This window comes from Culex quinquefasciatus, chromosome 2, assembly GCF_015732765.1.
Source record: "Culex quinquefasciatus strain JHB chromosome 2, VPISU_Cqui_1.0_pri_paternal, whole genome shotgun sequence".
In the NCBI taxonomy this organism is placed as follows: Eukaryota; Metazoa; Arthropoda; class Insecta; order Diptera; family Culicidae; genus Culex; species Culex quinquefasciatus.
The window spans coordinates 95,746,140-95,761,823 of record NC_051862.1 but is presented as its reverse complement, the minus strand read 5'-3'; the positions used below and the strand labels follow the sequence as shown (position 1 = coordinate 95,761,823).

At 35.2% G+C, this 15,684-nt stretch overlaps 1 protein-coding gene across 12 annotated transcripts in view; it reads right to left on the bottom strand.

Annotated features, from left to right (window-relative positions):
* LOC6041134 (small conductance calcium-activated potassium channel protein) overlaps nt 1-15,684 on the bottom strand; it is a 459,395-nt gene that overhangs the window by 22,860 nt on the left and 420,851 nt on the right. For all 12 annotated transcript variants that reach the window (XM_038252479.1, XM_038252480.1, XM_038252481.1 and 9 more), the window contains one exon: nt 9,558-9,693. In XM_038252479.1, the coding sequence (XP_038108407.1) occupies nt 9,558-9,693 (136 nt within the window). The remainder of the gene's footprint in view (nt 1-9,557; nt 9,694-15,684) is intronic.

Sequence of the window (15,684 nt, the reverse complement as noted above, 5' to 3'; positions counted from 1 at the left end):
CTTTTTTGAAGCCGGATCTCACTTAAATGTATGTAAACTATGTCCGGATCCACCATCCGACCCATTGTTGGTTAGGTTATCAAAAGACCTTTTCAACGAGTCCAAAACATTGAAGATCTGGCAACCCTGTTTCGAGATATGGCCACTTAAGTGACAATGATGTACTTTTTTGAAGCCTGATCTCACTTAAACGTTTGTAAACTATGTACGGATCCACCATCCGACCCATTGTTGGTTAGGTTATCAAAAGACCTTTCCAACGAGTCCAAAACATTGAAGATCTGGCAACCCTGTCTCGAGATATGGCCTCTTAAGTGATATTGACGACTTTTTTGAAGCCGGATCTCACTTAAATGTATGTAAACTATGTCCGGATCCACCATCCGACCCATTGTTGGTTAGGTTATCAAAAGACCTTTCCAACGAGTCCAAAACATTGAAGATCTGGCAACCCTGTCTCGAGATATGGTCACTTAAGTGATATTGATGTATTTTTTTGAAGCCGGATCTCACTTAAATGTATGTAAACTATGTCCGGGTCCATCATCCGACCCAACGTTGGTTAGGTTATCAAAAGACCTTTCCAACGAGTCCAAAACATTGAAGATTTGGCAACCCTGTCTCGAGATATGGTCTCTTAAAGGATATTGATGTACTTTTTTGAAGCCGGATCTCACTTAAATGTATGTATACTATGTCCGGGTCCATCATCCGACCTATTGTTGGTTAGGTTATCAAGAGACCTTTCCAACGAGCCCAAAATATTGAAGATCTGGCAACCCTGTCTCGAGATATGGCCACTTAAGTGATATCGATGTACTTTTTGGAAGCCGGATCTAAAAAATAGATGAAACTTGTGTACAGCCATTGTTGTGAGGAAGGCTCCAACCACATAGGTGGATTAAGTTAGTTTTATGTATATTAGTTTACTTATTCCAGATAATTTGAGGTTTGGAACATTGGAAAAAGGAGGTATTAAATCATGCAATTTGTCAACCTTCAAATCTACACATTTTCTCTGTGTATTGTGTGGCTCAAACTTATTAAAGTTGAGAGTTCAAAAATTTTTCACTCCCCTTCTTTCTGAGTAATTTAACTTTGAAAAACCTTGAGATAATTCTGTAATAATGTGCATATTTCTCACCGAAACTGTTTGAAAAACATAAAAGGAAGAAAGGTAACATTTTATGTTTCACTCTAAAAATGTGTAAATTTTACAATTATCCGTTATAATGGGGTAATTCTCCGTCAACTAACTCGTCAACGGACTTGAGTGAAACTTTCATCTGAGCTCCATTTTTCCAATTCGAAATCCGCAGAAATTCGTTACTCAACGTAAGTTTTTTGACACATGCCATTTTCTCTCTTCACGCCGTCTTTTCAGACCAAATTTACTAACTAAACGGGACAAACACAGAACACCCAGAGGAGATGGCTGGGAATCGAACCCGGGTCCCTTAGCACACATGAGGGATCGGCAGCCGAAGCCGCTAACCGCCGTTCCATGGAGTTCTTTATGGGGAATTTAATGTACTTTTTGAGTCTGCAATAACCCAGAAGGGTATTTTTTTCATTTAGAACATAAATTTCATTTTAAAATTTCGTGTTTTTATGTAACTTTGCAGGGTAATTTTTTAGAGAGTAAAAATGTTCTACTAAGTTGAAGGCCAGAAAATTACAAAAAAAAAAAAAATGATGTATAAACATAAGGCGTTTGCTTGTAAGCATCACGAGTTGTCACGATTTTAAGAAAAAAAGTTTTGTTAACCTGTATACTGTCACCACTAGCGTGTTTGTCAAAACGCTCATATTATTGCTTCACCTTTCTCAAAGAGCAGGGCACGCTAGTGACTTGTTCTCAACTTCTCTCTGTTTAATAACGTGAAAGTAAAAAGAAACCAGATTTTCAAACCTATGGCGACTGACGTTTTGCTATGGTATTGGGCTCCCTGAAGTTGCTTCATTCGACAAACTTTGATTTTATTAAAAAATACTATGCGCCTCCATGGATTAATTTTAAGAAAAAAAAAAAATCAATGGAGGCGCTAGGTTTTTTTTTGTTTTACACATGCTTTCAATATCTTTATCTCTCTGTTTCAATGGGTTTCAAATTAACTCTGGTGATAAAAAATAAAGCAAAACTTCATAATTAAACTGATGAAACCCATAAAACTTTTCGATTTAAATCCGATTCTTCATAATTGAATCGATGTTTTTAAAATGATGAAAATGAAAATGATTAAAATGTGTGACTTTTCTGTAGGCCTAAACCAGCGCCGTACCTAGGGGTTGGCGCAGTTGGCGACCGCCAAGGGCGCCAGCCCTTGGGGGGCGCCGAAAACGATGATTGTACAAATTTGTCATGTTATTATAAAATCTTAGAAAGGCATTCAGAACAAAAGGGGCGCCAAAGTAGGACTACAAAATAACTCGATAATCTTGGTCGGAATATTACAAATGTTGTCTGCCTGTGTGGATCAATCGGACCGCGCACTGGACTCACAATCCAGAGGTCGCCGGTTCAAATCCCGGGGCGGACGCAAAAAATTCTAAGTGTAAATATAGGTATTCGGTGCCCTCTCCCCGTGCCCATACCTTCACTCTTAGGAGACCCGGGAGGCGGAGTCTTGTCGCAAAAAGAACGATATACACCTGTGGATCCGTTGACGAAACCGCAAGGTTTAAGAGGGCCACATTATAAGGTGTTACGTCGATTCCGTTTTTTTTCATATTACAAATATTACTTATAACACTTGGGGCACCAAAATCAACTATTTCAATAATTGTACCAGAATTAAATTTAAAATTAAATTCTTTCAATTCATTTATCAAAGGGGGCGCTCAAGTGGCAAAAATTTTAGGGTTTTATAACAATTCTTTGAAATAGCTAGAGATTTTATATTTCAACTACAGTATTCAATTTAAGTTTCACCATTTTTTCCAGCATCAGGAACCATCAAGCTTTTTTATGTTTTGAAGTATTTTTTATATAATCAGCTATTTAATTGAAATTTACACATTTCTATTGAAAATCTTAAATAAAAAGAATAAGATATTTCAAGTTTAAAGAAAATGGTATTTGAGATATTTTTATCGTTTTAAATGCAAACGTTGCGTTGAGATTGAGCTACGTTTTCGAAATACTGAAGTGTTTAAATTGAATATTTCTAACACAAAAAATGCTTTAACTTTTGTTAAATTTCTAGCAAAATATTTTTTTTTCAACATAAAAATGTTGGTTTTTTAAGAGCACATAAATTGCTCTAAATATATTATATTCTGCTGCTTGTATTCATTTGCTTGTAGCAAGAGTGAAAAAGTAAAATTTGGGTGTCTTCGACAAAGTTGCATAGATTGGCATGCCCACCAACTTTTTAGTCGTAAAGTAAAATATTATACAATTTCTTGTATAATTTTGATTTGCAGAAACACCATTATCGCGGACCCATTAGATTTTAAACCAAAGCAAAATTCCAACTCCAAAAACAGCAATATTTTTTGTGAAAACACAAAGTTCCACTTAATTTTGCTTCTAGGGTCAATAATTTGAAGAATGTTAGTAACATTTTCCTTGAAAATTTTTGTTTTGTTATGTTTTAATGGAATGGATAAAGTTGCTTATCTTTCACATACATTTTTTTTATTTCTTGGATTCCATGTGTTGGGCTATCCATTGTAATTTCGCCTAAATTTTCACATTTACACAAACGGTTCTAAAAGCTTTGTGTGTAGAGGGTGACTATTCTCGAGATTTTCAATTTCCCGGGAATCGAGATTTAAATTTGGAAATTTCCCGGGAATTCCCGGGACCTGGTAGTGTTTATAACTATGCCAATAGTGCCAGTAATGTATAATGAAAAGTTATAAATGTGTTTCTTTTCAATGAATTCAGTTACGATTTATTCATGCTTATTTAATGAAACGTTAATTAGTAGCCTCATTATTTTTGGGAACTATGATCTACTTCTTGATTTTTTCTGAATCTGCAATACAACTTGTTGTATGAACTTGTTATTAGATTTTTGTGAAATAACAAAATAGCTAATATATAATTTCCCAGTATCGGGATTTTTACAATATAATAAATAGCGACTCAAAACAACAATTTTAATATTTTTTTTTTCTTTTTTAAAACTGGAAACATGCATTGAAGAAATAGTGATCTGGAAAACCCGAATGTTCACATTTGGCGGACTTTACAAAGATTTCCAGAGTTTTTTTTCTAAGATATAATTTAATATTGAGGTTTAAGCGAAACACAAAATTACTCCATGACATCAAAAAAGGAAATTACCTTGATACAGCGAAATTAAAATAATAAGAATAAAAAAAAATGGATTATAAGAATTGCTATGCTTGAAAGAGGATATGAAAATTATACTCTTAGAAATAATAAACAAAAATATAAAAAAAATTAGAATTTCTTCTTGTGGCTAACTGCTAAGTATGCTTGAAGGTTAATTTTGGGGTCCACATTATTTTAAGTTTTCTCAATTAAAGTTATTGGAATTTTTAATAAGTTAAAATTTACACTTTCTGAATTAGAAGATAAGAGAGGCATTGGTTCATTCGAACTTGAACATCTTACATTGAACACCCAATGTTCTGAACAATTTCTAATTTTTATATTTTTTTTATTTGTTTATATAATTTTGCTTCGATCAAATTTCCCGGGAATCGAGAGGTCCAAAAATGGTCGATTTCTCGGAAATTCCCGCTCGTTACCCTCTATTTGAGTGTAATGGTTTTTATACAAAATTTTAAGAAACTTTAGATGTCGAAAAATAAACACAAAAAATTTCAATATGTTAAAAAGGTAAAATCTAATTGCCTTTGTTTGAAGCTATGAATTTTCAAAAATATTGTTTTCAAAAATTAATTGAAAAAAAAAAATAGTTTCAAAAGGAATCCATCCAAAAACAAGTTTGAAAAGGAGTCCATTTTCTAATCAGTTAAACTATTTTTTCAGGAATGCAGGAAAATGCTGATACAATGAAATTTAAGCTAGGTCAGATCAAATTCTGTTTAAAACGATAAAACAACACTCTGCTATTTTCAGTCAACATTAATCCTAAAGCACCTTTTCGCTACAACCTATCTATATTGGAAAGATATAAATCGATTGAAATGGTTTAAAAGTAAACATTAATTTGAATATTCTTCAAAGAATTAAATGGTGGTTGGATTTTTTAGCTGTTTTATTTATTCAATCAATTAACATTATATTATTAAAACTCTTTGAAGCAATCGCTGAAAATTTAAGTAAACATATCAAAATGATGAAAAATTTGGAGGGGCGCCAAATTGATGCTTCGCCAAGGGCGCCGTGGACCCTATGTACGGCTCTGGCCTAAACGGAAAGTTTTTTTTGAGAATTATTTCCAAGTCATCAAACGGGAGAAGCCAAATTAATTTAATTATTGCTTGCGATTTTTTCCTTGAATAATATTAAAAGTATAAATTTCAGTGTCTTTCAAAAGAAATCCTTAAGGTCGCATACGTATGAAAAATAAGTTCATGAATGATGCAAGTTTCTGCTTCACTGTAGTATAATTTCCATGAATGCAATTTTATCCGGAAACTAACTTTTTTTTTTATCACAAGAAAAAGGCAAGAAGGTCAACTATTGGAAAGGAATGATTTTCCCTTGTTCCGTCTATCTGTTATAGCTTCTGTGAATTCATTATCTTTGATCATGGTTATAATTGTTTCCCCAACAAGAATTTTCCGCTCATGCATCGATTTCAATTGAAGTGAGAATTAAATTAATTCCATAAATAATCAATTATCGTGATGTCTTCGTACAAAAGGCCCGATCCCAGCGCATCAACAACTCATTGTGCGGTGATTCCTGCTCGAAAACATGAACCTGCTGGATAGCTTGGCCCGACTTCGTCTCTTTCGGTTCGAGTTCTTCGACGCTGGAGCAGCATATCGAGCAGCAACGGCCCGGTTGGACCAAATCAATGCACTCGTTGGCGTTTGCATGTTCAACGCAAGAGTCAGTCGGGCGCAGCCGGCGTTCATCTGGGGAATCATTTCTCTGCTATTGTACGTTTACCTTGCCTTTGAGTCCACCATCTGGTACCGGGATAATATCGACAAACTGATGATGTGCATCACCACTCACGGGTTCTCGCTTCAGGTAAGTGAAAGCTTCTTACGGCAATTGAATGCTCAAGCTTTTGAACGCTCTTCCAGATGGCATCCAAAGTGTACACATTCATCTTGAACAGAAATCGAGTGATTGAAATCAACGAAATCAACTTAAAGTATTTCGAAACGAGTGGTAGAAAAGCTGCATCCCAGCTGGAGTGTCTTAAATCTAGTGCAAAGATTGCAAACATACTGATTACAATGACAATTTTCGGTTACGTCACGCTGACAAGTTTGATCATAGTGATTCCCGTCACATACGGTTTGATTGTATCGAAAAAAGTGCTTCCGATGGGCTATGAAGTCGTTCATTCGACAGAGTGGCCAGGATACATTGTAAATTTACTGTTCCAAATCAATTGCATGTTGTGGTTTGGTTGAGCGTTTTAGCAGAATGCATTACTGTGAATACAAAGAGACGAGTTGTTCCTTTTATATATATATAGCGGAATTAAAAGGAACAACTCGTCTCTTTGTATTCAATTGCATGATTTACGTTTCATTGACTACGATTACTTCGGATGGGACGTTTATTCTGTTTTTGATGTCAGCTATTGGACAAATTGATGCAATTCTGGGTCGTCTTAGTGAATTTAGTGAACAGTTGAAGCAAACGGACGATGACGAACAGATTACTGGCAATTTAAAGCAGATACTAAGGATGCACCAACATCATCAGCGTTACATGAGAAAGTTGGACGATTTGTTTAGTACCTATTTTATGATTGCAATAATTTCGCTCTACTTTTGCATGAGTGTTTTTCTTGCTTCATTCCTCCTGGTATGATTTTCTTTTAATTATTTTAGTTCAAAATTAAAATAATTTTTTATTACAGCTCAATTGGTACATGGGAATCTTGATGTTTTGTTTTTCTTCAGCTCAGATATTTTTCATGTGTTTCCTGGGCACGGCTTTACAAACTAAGGTTTGTTTGAGCTTGAAAATATGACCTCAATATTGTAAATTTCTTTCTCCAATATATAATTTCAGGCAGAGCAAATGTTACACGAGGTAGACAGTTTAAGCTGGCATCAACTTTCGGTACAAAATCAGAAAGTAGCCGTTCTATTTCTTGCAGCAGTTCAAAACCCTATTTCACTAACGGCAGCCATGGTGGAGTTGAACGTTGCGACTTATCTACAGGTAAACGATAGAATTTTGATTATTAGTCCTTAAAAATATTAATTACACGTTTTAATGCATATTTCAGATTCACAAGTCAGTGTATTCAGCTTGCATGTTTTTGCTGAGATCCAAGGAGTGAAGAATCTAAATGTTTATTAGGATGTAACAAAATGAGTCAATTTGGCGGGTTCGTGTTACAAGGAACAACTTTTTGCGAAGACATCGAGTCAACTTTTTAAAACTCGTCTTTTTAGATTTTCGAAACTCTTTGGAATGTTTAGGGAATCAAAAATGACGTTTTTTGAGCGGTAGAGTAGTGTAGGAAAACAATTAGCCGCCAAATTATAATTTGTGGAAGAAACATTACAAAAACAACTAATTTCAAGCAGAAACATTTGTTATCAAAAATAGAATTTGCAATCGGTGATCAGAAAATTTTACGAATGATTACATCGAAAATTGGACCATTTGTTTCTGAGTCACGAACATCATTAAATTGGATGTTGTTGTTTCTTTAAAATTGTGTTGATGTATCGCAGGAACGAAAAAACTAATCTTCAATGTTTCCAACACGTAGAAAGATAAGCCATATTTGAATCAACAAAACGTTTTGTTGATTTGAAAATCATGATTTTTGTTAAATCAACGCTAAACGTCAAAGCAGCTTTTTCAAAACAACAAAAGACTTTTTGTGGAATTGTGAAAATCAAGGTATTTTTCAACGCATTTTTTTTGTTGATTATATTCTGGGTGCTGAATAGTGGTTCGCAAAGCGGCCTCAAATTAGAACTGTCAAAGCGTTCTATTGATAGTCATTGCTCCAAGTGAAGGCCGCCATCTCCTTAACTGTCAGAAGTTCCATAGCCTACTGTGATCAGCTTTTTGATGCACAAATTACACCAAATCGTCGCCATCGTGCTCCATGAAAATTAATGTAAGTGCGACAAAAGGCCAAAGGGATTTCAGGCCAGGAAAGTAAGGATGCGTTTGTCGCACGTACAAGCTAGACTACCGTAAACATTTGTAATTATAACTCGGGACTCCAGTAACCAACTTCAACCAAACTTTGGGACAATGCACAGAATGGTCAGCCAAACAAAACGTGTTTGTTATTGTTTACATTGCGTGCTCTCGTTTTTGTATATTCAAGGTTACACATTAAAACGCGTTTTTCTCGGAACGTCAAAATGGCGGGTGCGACAAGATAGCACGACGACGTCGAAATGTAGGGTATGATCAGCACACAAAGTTAAAGAAAATGTCGAAGCACGAAAATGGTTTTTTGCGGTCTTAAAAGAAGTACAATGATTTTTGAAACTTTGTTTTTTAATACAAAGAAAGAACACCGAGTCTATTTAGCTCAAACGATTAGTTTGGCATGGAAATAAGTTGGTTGAGAACGTCATGTTTGATTTCGGTTAAAATGATACATTATTTCTGGAGCAACATTTGAAAGGGGCGGTACGACGTTGCTCTTACGGCCTTTTGTCCCATTTAAACTAGAGACCCTAAATAGGTAGACTGGTCTAAGTTTGCTAAATTGATTTGGCAACGTATGTTTTGAACTTGGCAACATTGATAAGTTTTGCTGGACGTAAAGGCAAATGCTCGTTTGGATACGTCAAACTCGTGTCTGTTTGGATACGTCAAGTTCACTTCGACCAGTCTCCCTATTTAGGATCTCTAATTTAAACGCGTGTAATAAAAGCAATGTCGTACCGCCCCTTTCAAATGTTGCTCCAGATTTAGGAGTAAGAGTTGCAATCTTTCAGTGTTTTATGGGTCTTTTTGAAACCTTTATAATTCGGATACTATGTTTGTTTTTCTACAAATAAAGACTACCTTTTCACCTGAAAAAAAAACTCCTGTGCTGTTGAATGATGCATTTTGTGCAGATGCATGCTTTTAAAATACCGAGATGACATGGAACATGACTTAATCTCTACACTGTTCCAAATCAAATAAACAGTTCCATTCTACGGTTTGCATGATTTTCAAACAGGATTCTACTGCAGTTTATTGAGTTGCCATCTATTTAAGTTTATCGCGTCTTAGTACAGGTTGGGTCTACATTTGGTTTAATTTTCGATTTGATTTAGCTTTTGCTGGTTAAAGTCATCTACTGATACTGTGAAGTTCTACCGGAAATCGTTTAGCGTTCAAACTTCTTTCTAAAGATACTTTTTTTTTATTATCAAAGAGATAGTGATGTTGCAGAGAAAGAGGGGGGGCAGAAAAAGGGGGGAAGAGTAGAATTTAGCTTGATAGGACTCACCATAATACCCGTACTGACTGCAATGCCTCGGCCACAGTACGTGTTCGGCACGATATCGCCGAAGCCAACGCTCAAAAAGGTTATGGCGATTAACCACATGGCGTTCAAGAGATTGGCATGTTCTTCGTCGTGAAACCTGTAGACAAATTGGTCACAACCAAATTATGGATGGTTTTTTTTTTTGCTTTTGGCTAGAGAGTTGTTTTTTTTTTGTGGGAATTGAGGATCAAGCGATTTTTTTAGAAGATTTTTTTCGTACTCAGATTTGTATGGGACTAATACGAAAGTCGTTTTATGAAGGGATGTTAGCCGTTTGGCTTTTAAGGGAGATTTGAAATAGCTTGAGCGTTAATATCTGGAAAGAATATCAACTGAATAGGAGATGAAGGAAAAGTGGTGATGATTTAGAAGTTTTTAAGTTGACGATTTAGTTTAAGATTGCTCATCCCTCATAGGTTTTCGACTGGAGCCACACACTAACCTTAACCTTTACGGAATAATTTATGCTTGACTAAGTAGCGTTTAGCGTTGACATTTTATTCGGTCATCGCACTTTGAGCCTTAACTGCAAACGTCTCTAGTTTGCTTACCGGTTTACCAAGTGCTTACATAATTACCTACATATTGGAAAACTCATTCACCCGAGATTGTAGAATCAATTTACAGAACAGACCCTAGGAAGAGTTAGCGAGCACTAAACCAAAGGCAACACATAGGCTTAAACGTAGGGAAAATAATGTTCAAGGAGGAGAACATGTTCTAAGAGTTTTTTTTTGTTTGCAGGGCTGTAAAAGGTACAAATAAATTTGTTGAAATTATACGAAGACAGAAGAAACGAAAAGCCACAACCAAAGTGAAAACCAAACCACGAGGGCAAAACACTAAATTGGGGTCATCCAGAAAACACCTGTTAGATTCTCTCCCCAATGTTTCAAGCGTGGTTTATGGATGACCCAGTAATCGATTGTAGGTGTAATTTTGTGCACTGTGAATTTTGAGAAGATTTTTTTGATCGTGAATTGTTTGCTAAAAGTGGTCACGTTTGGTAGTAAAAACAGAAAGTTGCTGATAGAATGACAATAAAGTTAAACAATATTTCTAACAAACCAAATTCATAACGAAACTTTCCATTTCACACCATATCTAGTGGTAGTAGAACGAGTGATAGAATAGTGGTAGTAAAACTACTAAATCTTGCTTCGAATGCTGCAACGTGTTATTGTTCTCTTCGTCCAGGGTAAGAATGTAGTAGTGAGAATGCCATAAACTTGATGACACAATTCTGTTCAGGGTAAGCACGTGTAGTGTGTTGCATTTTGCCATTGTGGTAGTGAAAGTGAACATTGTTGCTGTTTCTTTTTTTGCTGTAGCTGTTGTAGTAGTAGTTGGGTGTTGTAACACAATAGAGTAAGTAGTAGTTGGTAGTAGTAGTAGTAGTGGTGGTGGTGGCGGAGAGAATCTTTTGTACTTACCACCATTCCACAGGTTAGCGTGATCCCCCGGCCGCAGTAGGTATTCGGGACGATGTCACCGTAGCCGACGCAGAGGAACGTGATCGCGGTTAACCACATTGAGTTTAGCAAGTTTGCGTGTTCCTCGTCGTGGAATCTGCGTTTGTTTGCATGTGTGTGTTTGTGTGTGACGACATCGATGGCACACGCACACAGATATTCATATCGTTTTGAGATTTGATTCAGTTGGTGGTGGTGGTGGTGGTGGCAGCGTCGTTCGGTTTTTGGTTTCAATTTGATTTTAGTTTTAGGTTTTGGTTTTACAACAGATTTGTTTTTAGTTTTATACATTTTTTTTGGTTTCGGGTTTTTTTTTGCCAAGAAGAGAAGGTGGTGATGGTGATGGTGTTCACGATGTAAGAAAAGAGGTGATATAAAACAACGAGCAATCACGTGTTAGAAAGGTCGTATTTTTTCTCTTAATTTATCAGTTGATTTTAATATTCGTTTTGTAGCCGTTTAATCAATTGAATAAATGAGATTCCGATCATATTGAAGGTACAATTAATAAAACATGAAACACAATATCAAAGAAGATAAAATAATATAATCAGAAAAAATATAATGCACCTTTAAATCTGACCCCGATGGTTTGACATTTTTACAGTTCGTACCCTATTTGTTTGGTCAATCTTAGAAGGCGAACGCCACGTTGAAAGGGTGTCCTGGGGCGATTAAAAAAATTAAAGTGGTCGAAACCTTGGTGCTCATCTCTAGAATGATAATTTAGGATAAATTCATAGAACAATAACAACATAGAACAAATAAAAAAGTGCCTTTTTGAGTATTTTTCAGAAATGCACGTAACAACCATACTAAAGCTATTCAAATTGAAATAATTTCAAAAATCACTCTGCAAAATGAGCCAAAAAAAGAAAGATAGAGTATCATGTTTTTCAGGCAATGTTATAAAAAATATTTTGTTGTTAAAAATATGCAACATACATGCCTTCTTATCAATGTTTTATGCAAAAACGCTAATATACAAAAAAAAAAAAAAAAAAATTCGTCACTTTTCGTTCACTCAAATCCAAATATCTCGGCTTTGCGTGGACTCAAATTAAATATTTAAAAAGAAAAATACTCTCCGTTAAATTGGCTTATTTTTGGTTGCAATTTTTTGGCTCATACTTCTTTTTTTAATATTTTTTCACTAAAAAACAAAATACTTCCACCCACCTATTCCCAAAAGTGAGATTCTTTTTTTGAAATTTAGTTACCTACAACTTTGTCGAACAAATTACTGCGGGCGCGCAGAATTTCAGTTCAATTTGTTGATTTTACACTGTGGTAGTTGGGCGGCAATAATCTCCTGTCACTTAGAATGCAATGCCACCCACAAAAACAGGTCACAGAATAGACCACTCCCCAAAAGCATTTTCCAGAATTAACCATTTTCCAGATTTTATTTTTTTACCAGAAAAAGGATAAATTTCATGAGAATATCCTAATTTTATGAGAATTATTGAATTCAAAAAGATTCATTCTACTTTTATTAATAAGATCGAATAATTTGAAGATATCTTAAAGAACAACGATATTAACAAAGATTAATCCTTCTTGTTATAAGATTTGAAGATTATAGATGATGATTAGTAGATTTCAGAATTGGAAAATTTGCAGCCTCAAAAATTTGAATGTTTGAATATCTTTTATCGTAAAACATTAACTATAAACATTTCTGGAAAATGTATCATTCTAGGTAATGGATTTCTGGGAATTTGCCATTCTGGCAATTGGATTTCAGAGAAATGGTATTCTGGGGAATTGTTCTTTCAACATTGAACTAATTCTTCTTGGACAATTCATCTTGGGATGTTCACTGATTCCAACTCATAGGGGAAATATACCCACTTTAAGCCTAATAAGCGGTCGTGTTTCAATGATGCTGGATGATCTGGAGTGTTCCTTGAAATTTACTAAAACCAAGTACACCAACGAGTAGAGCAACTTTTTGTGAACATTTCTTTTCACTTTTACTAAAAGTTATTCTATTCCTTTTACAAGCATTTAAAAAAATCCCAAATGTATTCTAATCAGACGAGAATGCATTGGGTCACGCCCATTTTTCTATTTTGAGCTTAGTTCTTTTTTCTTCCAGCGGGTCTGGGTCTGCTTAGTGCTGCCAATTGTGATGAAATTTTCAGCAAACACTCATGAAAAGTAGCGTTTATAGAGAAAGTTTCCTGGCACCACTGGTTCACTCCAACAGGTGCTGCTGGTGGTGTTGGTGGCCACCCTTTGTTCTTTATTTGCCTTCGCTTCTCGCTCGGTTTTCTTGAACCTTCGATTGGAATGGGTCGTTAAAATTCAAATGTCAAAAGTCTTGGCGTGTTTGTTTTTTTATGGTGCTAGCTAATTATTTGCATGTTTTGGGATTATTTTTCAAGTGAGTGACTAACTAATGTTCAAAAGAACATATTGCCGGTAGTTGGAAACAATTTCATATCTTAGGCGCTTTGAAAACGTTAACGCAAGTGAAAAGCTATTGATGGCGACTTTCGTTAAGCAGTCATCCTCTCATCTTGCGTGTGGATGTGTGTGCCACCAAAATGATGAGAAATGGTCTCGCAAAATAGAAATTATGATCAAAAGTGCATTAAATTTGATCTTTTTGGCCAGTAAATGGCACAAATTTGCGTGCTTACTTGAGGCGGTGCTCCTGCTGGTAAGTTTATAGCCTAAATAATGTTTTTGGAGCTTTAATCGAGTATCAAAATCTTCATATGACGAAGATAGGTGTTTGATTAGAAAGGGTATATTTCCCCTACCTAGTAATAAATGGCAAATATTGTTTTTTAAAAAGGTTTTTTGTTACTTTTTATAGCTTGAAATGCGTGTAAAAATTTGGTTAAAATGCATTTTAATTTTTTTGTTCGTTTTTCTGAAATAATCTAATTTTTAAAGTTGAAAATTTGGTAACTTTTTGCAACATTTTGAACAGCGTTACATATTTTGCGTAAGATCTACTAGATATACTTCGTAAATGTGTCGACCCGTAAAAATGAGTTGCATAATATTAATATAAAAGTATACAAGTCCACGATAGAAAAGACTTAATACCAGCTCGAGGGTATGTTTGCATCTCGAAATTGGTTAAAGCAGCTTAGCAAAGATTCTTTTCCTTGTGGTTACTATTGGTAAAGACAATTGTTGTTTCTCTGTCAAACTTCTACGATCAAAGTTATACGCTCTTCGACAACAAATCAAAGCTGAACATTCGACTGATTAACGATTGTGTTTTTGCTGTCTTTCAGCATAACTGTGAGACAAGTGAGACACAAAACAAAAAATCACTGTTTCACTTATCGCAAATATATGCTCTCTTCATGCGGGATCCACCACAGCATAGAACTCTAGGAAAAAGCTCTTTAGAGAAATGGTGAGGCTATGCGACAAACAAGAAGTTCTTGCTTCAGAGGTATTGAAATGCTAAGGTTCGGTGAATGTGTGTTTGTCGTATGTGCCGGGGGGATTTAGGAAGTTGGGCAAAGTTTTTCCTCTGTTTACGAAATCCATCCGAGCGAGGCGTGTTAGATTGAGGAAATCCGAAATATTGCTTCGCGGCTGTTTTTTTCACAGAGCCATTCGGGACCTTTTGTTTGTTGTTGGAGAAGCGTGGCGTTATATTGAATATTGAGACGCGAAGAGTTTCCGATTTTCACTTTGGGCAATGAAGAGACTTTTGTGTATTTATGGGATATATGAATAATAATACGATCACATTCGATAAGATTCGATTTCGAGAAGTGGGATATTGCAGTGAGTCACGTATGAATTATATCCTGATTTTGTGAATGAATTCACTATATTGTTGACATTTATATTGTAGTTTATCATAATTGTGATTTTTTCAAGGGAAGGGGGTCAAATCACGTTTTTAAACTAATGAAATTTTTAACTAAAAATATTAAATAATTATTTTTCAAACCATTTAAACATTTTTCAACACAAATGGAATCTCACATATTCAATTGGCTCAAACGAAATACAAAATTGGTTTATACTTTTATCATACTTATAATTAGAAATGGAATGGGTGATTGAGGATTGAAAAACAGATATTCAACATTCAGGTTACTGTTCTATCATAGATATGCAAATATAGAGAGATAGGAGAAGCAAATCACTTGCTAGTTTGACGTTTCTTGTGGGCGCATTTGTTAGCAAAGTGTGTCATAAATTCGAGCAAGATTTTGATGTTGTTCTGGAAGTTGTTGGGGTGTTTGTGAGCAAATGATCCATCGAGACAAGTATGTGTGTGTGTTTGTTTATATATGTGTACGTATGATTGGTAGTGGCTGATAGAGAACGCAAAGTTGTTAACATTCAGTGAAGGTAAAACGAGTAAAAACCAACAATAAAAGCTGCTCAAAACATTGAACATATATAGAAAGAAGGAAAGTAAACAGTAAGAGAAAGTGTGATAGTAAAGTGCGGTTGCAAATATTGATGAATGTTTATTTTTGGAAAAGAAAACTAAAAAAATGACATTATGTGACAAACTCAAGATACAGATATTTGCCGAATGCTTGAAATGAACTAAACGAAATGAGGAACGATTTATTCTCTCCGAAAAAATGAACGCATCTTAAGGTTCGGTCCAATTATCACTG